At 40.4% G+C, this 9,944-nt stretch overlaps 1 protein-coding gene across 8 annotated transcripts in view; it reads right to left on the bottom strand.

The window, feature by feature from the left end:
• Nucleotides 1-1,380: 1,380 nt before the first annotated feature.
• Nucleotides 1,381-9,944, bottom strand: part of LOC147325130 (pleckstrin homology domain-containing family A member 7-like) — a 143,197-nt gene continuing 134,633 nt past the window's right edge. For 6 of the 8 annotated variants that reach the window (XM_086299453.1, XM_086299455.1, XM_086299457.1 and 3 more), the window contains 7 exons: nt 9,410-9,501; nt 8,259-8,522; nt 5,012-5,185; nt 4,647-4,780; nt 3,621-3,754; nt 3,169-3,209; nt 1,381-1,914 (listed from right to left, as the gene is read on the bottom strand). In XM_086299453.1, coding sequence (XP_086155579.1) covers nt 3,184-3,209; nt 3,621-3,754; nt 4,647-4,780; nt 5,012-5,185; nt 8,259-8,522; nt 9,410-9,501 — 824 coding nt within the window. In that variant the 3' untranslated portion in view covers nt 1,381-1,914; nt 3,169-3,183. The remainder of the gene's footprint in view (nt 1,915-3,168; nt 3,210-3,620; nt 3,755-4,646; nt 4,781-5,011; nt 5,186-8,258; nt 8,523-9,409; nt 9,502-9,944) is intronic. The other 2 variants (XM_086299461.1, XM_086299454.1) reach the window with 2 other exon arrangements.

Raw genomic sequence — 9,944 nt, 5'->3', positions numbered from 1 at the left:
CTTTACATATCCAGTCATCCACCCATTCACACACACATTCACACACTGGTGATGGCAAGCTACAGTGTAGCCACAGCCACCCTGGGGCGCACTGACAGAGGCGAGGCTGCCAAACACTGGCGCCACCGGGCCCTCTGACCACCACCAGTAGTGCACAGGTGTACCTCAGACTGCCCACAACAAAAGGCCACCCTGGAATGTGCAGTTTTTTGCGCTATTGGGGGTCTGGGGACCCAGAACCGGTCAGTATCTGGTGTGACCACCATTTGCCTCATGCAGTGCAACACATTGTCGCATGGAGTCTATCAGATTGTCAATTGTGGCCTGTGGAATGTTGGTCCACTCCACTTCAATGGCTGTGCGAGGTTGTTGGATATTCGTGGGAACTGGTACACGCTGTCGTATACGCCGGTCAAGCACATCCCGAACATGCTCAATGGGTGACATGTCCGGTGAGTATGCTGGCCATGCAAGAACTGGGACATTCTCAGCTGCCATCTGCCCTGAACAATGTGAACCATGATTCATCCGTGAAGCGCACACCTCTCCAACGTGCCAGACGCCATCGAATGTGAGCATTTGCCCACACAAGTCTGTTACGGCGACGAGCTGGAGTCAGGTCAAGACCCCGATGAGGACGACGGGCATGCAGTTGAGCGTCCCTGAGACGGTTTCTGACAGTTTGTGCAGAAATTGTTTGGTTGTGCAAACCAATTGTTCCAGCAGCTGTCTGGGTGGCTGGTCTCAGACGATCTTGGAGGTGAACCTGCTGGATGTGGCGGTCCTGGGCTGGTGTGGTTACACGAGGTCTGCGGTTGTGAGGCCGGTTGGATGTGCTGCCATATTCTCTGAAACGCCTGTGGAGACGGCTTATGGTTGAGAAATGAACATTCAATGCATGGGCGACAGATCTGGTTGACATTCCTGCTGTCAGCATGCCAATTGCACGTTCCCTCATTGCTTGTGGCATCTGTGGCATTTTGCTGTGAGACAAAACTGCACATTCCAGGGTGGCCTTTTGTTGTGGGCAGTCTGAGGTACACCTGTGCACTACTCATGATGTCAGATCAGCATCCTGATGTGGCACACCTGTGAGGTGGGATGGATTATCGCAATATGGCAGATGTGCCCACTACCACACATTTGGACTGATTTGTGACCACTGTTTGGGAGGGATGGTTATATTGTGTATCTGGAATGAATTTTAGGTCTCTACGTCCATCCCATGGGTAATGGGAGCAGTAACAAAGGTGTTGCGTTTATATTTTTGTTGAGTGTAGATTATGTTTATATGTATTCTCTAATATGCTTTATTCAACTTAAGTTGATGAATATATATCCAGAAAATAATATTTTTTAAAAATGAAAAAAAAAGACAAGTAAACATTTTCAATCTTAATATTTATTTTTGTAATAACTTCTTTTAATGTGTTAAACTGTATTATTTTTTAATGCTTTTGTGATGACTGACGGGTTCTGGATCATCAAGTGACAGTGCTGGGAAAGTATATGAAGCCCATGAAGCTAAACACTGCAATAAATAATGGTCAAAGTGATCTCGCTGCAATTTAAAACTGAAATCCAGCTGAAATGAAATCCAGCTAAAACTTTCATGTCAACAGTACAGGTAAAGTAAATGTAGAGTTTAAAAAAGCAACTAACTTGTGTTAAAAATAATTACTTAAATGTGCAGTGTAATTGCAGAAGCAAGAAAACCTGATACCACTTCAGAAATATGAATGAAAAACTCTTGAAAAAATGTGTTTAGTCCTCAATCATTAAAAAAAGGCATTTGTTATATGTAAATCAGTCCACTTCCAATGATTAGATCCTTCCAGTTCAAGCTCCTTTCACAAAGACTCCGTTTTGTTGCACCGGTCGTTCCTGTGGATCAGTGGTCTGCAGTAGCTCTTGCTGGAGGAAAGAAAAAGAAAAGTTGTTTCATCAGTAGATTTTACTGCACTCATATTTTATTACCAAAACACACACATACACATATATATAAAAACACTGACAGATTTTAACAGTGATAAATCCACAAAACTGTTCAGGAACATTTCAAAGATTACACAAAACAAACAAAGGCGCTGATCCAACATCAACACTTCCTAAATCCCAATCTGAGTGTCAGTGGGAGGCACCTGAATATGCTCAATCCACAGAGGACCCACCCAGCAACCCTCACGACTCAAAGTCTCCAATGTCCCAGTGCAATAGGCCACAGGACCACCCTGAGGTCTACACAGCAGATTATTCTGTGCAGAATACAAACATATTTCCAGCAAACAAGATGTAGGATTATTTTCCCCTCAAAAAATATGTCCCTTGTAAACAGTTTATGCATACGTGGAGGAGCCCTGAATCAGGTGCCTATCAACATTACTTTGAACATAAAACCAAACAAAAGACATCATTTGATTGAACTGTTTGATGCAGGTCAAACAGTTCAATCAACTGCTTTTAAAGATCAACAGCCCACCTGTACCAAAACACCACTGGAATCAGAAAGGCCACAATGGTTTCACCAAAGCAGCATCTCCACTTCATTCGAAATGATTCCTGATGGGGAATATCTGGCAGGTTTCACAAAGTCGGATTTTGACTAGAGATGAGCTCCAACTGATCAACGAATTGGTCTTCTGGAACAATTTCCCTTGAATTTCTAATGAACTGCTTGCTTCCCTTCACTCCAGCAGAGTTCAAAGTTAAAAGGAGGATTCAGCCAAGAAATTTACAATAAATTATGAATAACTTATAAATTATGAGCCATGTTTTGTCAGCAGCTGTCACTGAGCTCTCACTGTGTTAAAGGGAAATCCAAGCTTTGAGTTCATTGGGCTACAGTGGCTTTTTTTAGGCTCAAAATGGGTCATTTTATTTTGGTTAGCAGACACATTTTATTATAGAAGTCAAATATATCAATGTGAAACCTGCTCCCTGGGGCTCTTTGGATAGAATATCACCCAGAAATAAAGAAACCAGGACTGTCCACAGATGTTCTAGGGAAAAAGTATTAAATGGAGAGATAAAGATTTTAAAAAAACCCAAGAACTTTTGTCACCAATCTGTGCACATTCCTTACCCTGACAAAACAACATATACTTAGACATACACACAACAGACACAATAAATTCACACAACATGAACTGGAGGTCAGGGCAGGTGTACCTGGACCAGATATGCTCACCAGCTCTCCAGTCTTTCAGTCCCTACACACCAGGGACAATGAAAAAAATCACACTTTGCCAGACTGAGATGTCGATCTAAGATTTTTCCTGCTAAAAGTCTACCACTACCACTAAACCATGAGTAAAACAAGAATTGATTGTAACCATAGGCAACTACAGTGGCAGCCACAAACGAAAACAGATGAGAGACTCGAGAAAAAGGATTTTGTTTTGTACTTTCTGTGAGAATTGTTATCAGGTTCACATTTGATAACTGAGGTTTATTGGATAGTTCGGCAAAGCAAGGACCTTCTGGTTGGCCTTTACTTTGCAGTGGTCTCATTTTAGGCATGACTTGGGCTTCTAGTAAAAGTTAAGGTATTTAAAATGTGTTCATGAAGGCTCAGAAGTGCAGTCGAGAAAAACTTTGCTGTGGATGTTTGTCTAACTAACCTGCAACAAGCTTGCTCTTGCGCGAGGCCTCTGAAGCCAGCATCTGGGACACATTCATGATCCTTTCCTGCTGCTGCAGAGCTGAATCCAGCTCAGTGAAGTCCAGCGGTGCAGATGGCTGTATGTTCTGGACACTGCATAAAAGGACACAAATGAGACTGACTATATAGTGTTGATTTGAACAGCACACTTGAACTAAGAAGCTTTATGGACCTATCGACCATGAAAACAGTTATGGAAATTATTCAGAAAGCACACAGGAGATGTTTGGTACATTTACAGTACTTAATTTCCCTTTTGAATACGTATAATGATTGTGGGATTATTAATAACAAGCACTCAGAGAGCACAAACCTTATTATTTTTTATTGGATTCATTCTCTTTCCTTTGACAGTACTTTCTTAAAAGATGTTACGCATTTTGGGGTCCAGTTAAAAGAAAGGCAGACATGAAACGTAAAAGTGAGGTTAGAGGTCAAATGTGATATGATATTTGGATGCAAACTCTAATGTGATATTTAGAGTCCCCATAAACCAGTATCATTTCCTACATGTTGCAAACACAAACAAAGGCAGCAGAATTTTAATCATAGTTTTTAAGATAAAAGACATTTTATGAAAGTTTGACCTTATTTGACCTTGAAGGAGAGGTGAGATATAAAATATGATGTATTTAAAATCTTTATACAGTACTTTCTATGTATTGATAATACACAGCACAGAATCATAGTTTCTAAGTTAAAAAGATTTTTGTCAACCAATAAAACATTAAGTTGACTTTGAAGACCTAAGGATAATTTCAGTGGATTGTTGACCCCACTCTGCTCCGCTAACTACACTGAACCTTTCCTTCTACCATATTTACAGACAGAATGACATGCACACACACAAACAAGTGTTAATGTATCTGATGTATTACCACTAAGGCCTTACCTCCCACCTGGTATATATCCAAGTGCAAAAAAAACGACATCTTTACCCCTAAATTCCTTCAACTGGTATAACTTCGGTATGAGCACCATCTACCTGGATTTGGCCAGCAGGGTCTTGATTCGCTCAGCCCGACGGGCACGTTCCTCCAGCTCCTCTGGACTAAGAGGCTCATCGGTGTCAGACTCAATGTAGCGCTCAGGGATGAGAACTTTTTCTGGTTTGGACAGCTGCATGTTGGGCAAACAGTTAGTCACACACATTGGTCTGTGGTTTGAAAGGTAGAGATTTTTATTTCAAATGAATTTTTCTTTTCATTAAACACCAAATCACAGCAAAAATCATGTCAGGGAACTTTCAGGACCAAGCCTCAAACTCTTTGACAGGAAGAAACCTCTGTATTAGTGATGCTGTGACTTTCTCACTGAGCTGCTTCTAACTGAAGTCACATGTGTGTGTACCTCTCGGCTGATATCCAGGTCATAGTCGAGAGGTTCCACATCCACCTCTCTTATGCGTGTAGCTGTTACTGTCACCCACTCATCTGACTGGATCCTGCCCCTCTCTTTGACTGGATTCCACCCTTCATCGCTTTGACCTTCTGCCACAGGTCGCTCCTCCTGCCAGTCAAACACCTGCAAGGGGGACGAGTCAGAATTAAAAGCTTACCACACTGTGGGGGGGGGGGAAAAACCCTATTCTTATCATTAATAGAATCTTGAATCATTTAGTTAAGGAACAGTCTTGTGTGTTAAATATTAATACCATTATTATCAGAATGACAGATTAGCCAAATCTGATGTACACAGTGTTTATAAATAATGATTCCAGGTCAGATTTCCTGCAGTAACTGCAAGATTAAAGTTAAAGCATCAGCTGCTGTACATATTAGAAGTTCTTTTAGGCTGTAATGGTTTTTTTCAGAGATGAAGGCATTAGTAAAAAAGTAACTTGACAGATTAAAATTTTTAAAATTACAAAAATGTATAAATTAATTAATAATAAATTAAATATCTGGGTCACTGAAACATGTTTTTAATCAACACTGCTAAAAGTACTGGTTCCACAAAAAAATAAAAATAAAAATGTTGTGCAGGATAAGACTGACTACACAAAGAAACTCTACCTGCGTGCATGTGTAATGTTACTGCATTAAGCTGTGGTTCAGACAGAGAGAGGCAAACATAATCACATCACTCGTGTAACCAGGAGTAATTACAGCAAGTTCACCCAAGAATTTGAAAAGACTGTTCTTAGCATTGTAACCACAAGCAACTACAAGACAGCCAAATGATTCGTATGTGTTTCTGGATCTGCCCTTTCTTCTTTGTTTGTGTGTGTGTGTGTGTGTGTGTGTGTGTGTGTGTGTGTGTGTGTGTGTGTGTGTGTGTGTGTGTGTGGGGTGAGAGGTACTTGAGAGTAATCATCCAAGGAGCATCAAAGCCATGCATGCAACCTTCCCACTCCAGTAGCCTGCAGCAGGGTCTGAGCTGCTGGTGCTTTCACATGCTCTGAGAAACACTGCATCCCATGCCTTGCTGTGCTCAGGAGAATCAATCGCACACAGAAGGACAGAGATAAAAAGAGAAGACCATGCAGGCACAGATTCCTCAAACCCCCACCGGATTAGGAAGAACACAGCAAAGAACAGATTCAGAAGCAAGAAACTCTTTATTGTCAAGTGCAAATCTCTACATGATAGAAAAGAAAAGGGGAAAGAGTTGTGCATTGCTTCTCGATTACACAGAATTAGGTGGCGATTAGCAATTCACTTCTTTAAGTTCTTTACTATATTTCTACTCTCCAACTGAGCATCCTCGTGTTACTACTCCACACTTTGATCTGATAGGCTTTATGTAGGTGTGAAAAGATAAAGACAATATGGCAGAAGAGCTTTTGGGGTGAATATCTGACTGAAAACAAGGAGTGGACAGCTGTGCCATTTGAAGGAACATAACTAGAACAACAGTAACAGGGGTTATTTGTTTCAAATGTTAGCAGGAAATGTGTCAACAATACACGGAGTAAAAATAAGCAAAAAATCTCTTTAATGCATCTTTGTAAATCTGATAAAGACAAATTTCTTTTTTTTCCTCTCTTAAGGACATTAATGCCTCAGATCACTAAAAGTTGTTTAATTTTCCCACAGATCTCCTGTGACAAAGTTGTCCACTTTTTGTTCACACACACATATTTTTTTATTGCATTTCAGCCCAGTTGCTTTATCCAGTCATGTATTATTATGCTCTATAAAAAAACAAAACAGGCCATCTTTCTTTTCCAACATTAAAAATGTCAGTGTAATTATGAAACACAGTCAAAAGCTAAAAAGTAATTATGTAGTTTAAAAAATGATGTATAAATAAACATGTCTAATGCTGGTGAAGTACATAAAAATAAAATATACTCTGGCATTATCATTATTGTTATCGATATCATTATTATCATCATGTGCACTGAAAAGGGTGAAAATGATTAGCAGAAGGTGACAAGCTATGTATTGCTTACTGTTATAGGAAAATTTGATTTCAAGGGTTTATGGGAAATGTAGTTGATTTACAGGCAGCTCTCACAGCTGTGTGGTTAAACATTTGGTTAGTCTGCTATCATAACACCAGTACGGCAGTTATCGTGTGTCATGTAACCTTACAGGAAGACTTTGACATTTTAAGCTTCAATATTTTTTTTCCATCCAAGCACATTAGCATCTACGGTATTCTTCACTGAGACCAAGGGGCACAGCTAGCTGTAAGCTAGATTTACTCTAAGTGTCAAATGTCAAAGTTTTCCTTTAGGGATAAAAACCAGCACTGTCCCCACAACTTCCTGACTAAACTCTGCTATTGCACATAATCTATGATTCTGAAGTGGGGACGCATGCTGTAAACACACCATGATTAGCTAAAATGCTGATTAAGGAGGTACATTTAGGACAAAGGCAAAAAAGATCGTCAACATAACAAGGCACTTGGATTTTGAGTGAAGAAAAGAAAGCAGGGAGGCGGGATCATGATTTTTTTTTTGTAACATTGCATCTGTCTTCATTTCATCAACTTGAAAATGTATATTTTCTTTTTCTGACATTTTCCCTCACTCTTTTATATGCTCTAAATACCAAATCTCTACAAAATATAACTGTACAGCTGTATACTGAAAATATCACTCAGTAAATAAATAAAAGTGTACAAGTACACAGTATGTAGATGTACATAAATGGATTCTTTTCTCTACTTTGTGGTGACTAAAACTGAGACAGGAAGGCAGATTGATGCCTTCAGCTCACTCCTCTTCTCAATGGATTTACATTCAGAACTGTGTCAGTGAGGTCCCACCAGGGAGCAGTGGAAATAAAGTTCACTTTCACCTGAACCTTTAAATAATAAAATAAAATAGACAGGGCATCTTTTTTTCTGGTCTGAAACTAGCCAAGCATTACCCACAATCCCCTGTGCTCCTTTTCTCTCCAACTCTTCTTATAGTATTATCCACGCTAGCTAGCCAGCTGTAGTCAGTCCCGCCCTTTAGCTTGTTAGTGCTTTTGGCTACCATCAGTGGCTAGTGGTTACACAAGGCAGGCAGTGCTAGTGTGTTAGCATTTCCACTAGTATATTATGTGGCTGGGGGTGGGAGCGTGGCATATCAGCTCTGGTGGTGGAGGTGGTGCTCCCTGTGCCTGCTGCTGCTGCGGTGGGGTTGGGAGTAACGTACGGAGGCTGGAGGGTCGGACGTGCTCGAGGGCAGCCTTGAGGAGGACGACGAGCGTTGGGCGGTGACACTGGAGGCAGACAGGCCCGTGCTGGAACGCTCGCCCTGGCTGAGGTTCCTCTTGCGCTCCCGAATTAACGCTTTCTGGTGGCGCTTCATTCGTTCCAGCTGCTCCTCCGCAGTCATTCGGCCTCTGGCCTGGCTGCTCGAGGGCTGCAGGACTTCGGAAGTTGATGACAGACACTCCAAGGCACTCTTAGGTCTTTCCTAGTGAGTAAAGGCAGGAAAAAACAGAACAAGGAAAGCTTTGGTATGACATGGGGATGTTTGGTTAGTGCTATAAGAGAAGAAGTCTGAATTCCCACCCTTAAATCCCAGTTTCTATCTTCACTCAGACCACATATCCACTCTAACAGTTTCCATTTGGGAGAGGATACAGTCCACCCTAACCAATCATTAGAGATCAACTATCCACCTTACTATGAAGCCAATTAGATGCATAGCCATGCCAACATGCTGCTTTTTATTGAGATTGTAAGAGTGAAGTAGAGCAAAGTTAAAACTGTAGCCATGGCTGACAGCTGCTGAAAGAAAGCAAACACTGGCTCTTTAAAATATCCATCTTACAGCTTTACAGTGGTTTCTATCCCACCAGAATCATTGACTGACTAATCATTCGTCCTCACACGGTGCTAACTGGACCTAATCAAGAAAGCTTTTTTTCATCCACACTGCCAAATATATCAGTTAGACTGGACACATTCGAAGATCTGGGTCTGGACCAATAAGACAGATCAAAAGTGGCAGAAAACAAAATGGACACAAAACCAAACAGTAAAATAGCAGAAGTAGTAAAATAGTAGTAAAATAGCAGAAGTAGTAAATGCAAAAGAAAAATCAATTTGCCTGGATACAGATGCAAAAAATCTGTTTCTACTGCTCACACAGATGGTCCACAAACCGAGTGACAAAACTGGGAGAAAGTTGTAGTGAGAGATTTTTCCAGTGGTGTCAGTTTGCAAACATATCATATTAAAAACAAAAACAAACACGTAATTGAACATAAGATTAAAACAGGACTCACAAAAAAAACAACAACAGGCTTTTAAAAACAGACAAACCCTGAGTTTGTCCAGTTTATTGTCTTTACTCACCTTTGCTGCAGAGCTCCCAAGTCCTCTCCTTAGGGTGACGTAGGATGAGATGAGATGAGATGAGTTGGACTGGTTCTGTCGAGAGGAGGAGCCTGACAGACCAAGAAAATAACAAGAGCAGTAAATTAATTTAATGAAAACATTGAAATCTCTTATGGAATATCTACTAGGAATATGGACTTGAATTAATATACAAATGTTGTGCTGTCTGAGGGGTCAGGTGTTATAAAAAGAATCAACATTAAAAGATGCCTTCATGTAATTGGCAAACGTAAAAACTGTTTACAAAATCAGATTCTTTATTTTAAAAAATGTTACATTTTAGATTTTAAAAATGTTAATTAAATTCCAGATAATCATCCACTGTCAAACATCAGCCTCCAAATGATGACAATTCTATAACTAAAGGAAGGCTTATTAGCGAGATAAGCAGCTTTGAGTAGTCAGAGTAGAAAAGCCCTGTGTAAGTACCAGTCCATGTACCATTTAATAAGAGCATGTTTCAAATTTTAACTGATGAATACTCAAGTCTAAA

This window comes from Aulonocara sp. 'chitande type north' Nkhata Bay, linkage group LG7 (assembly GCF_057382095.1).
Source record: "Aulonocara sp. 'chitande type north' Nkhata Bay isolate Kocher_YH1m ecotype deep benthic linkage group LG7, A_spYH_male_GT1.1, whole genome shotgun sequence".
Classification (NCBI taxonomy): Eukaryota; Metazoa; Chordata; class Actinopteri; order Cichliformes; family Cichlidae; genus Aulonocara; species Aulonocara sp. 'chitande type north' Nkhata Bay.
The sequence above is the reverse complement of the archived record's forward strand: the minus strand, read 5'-3'. Positions and strand labels throughout refer to the sequence as shown.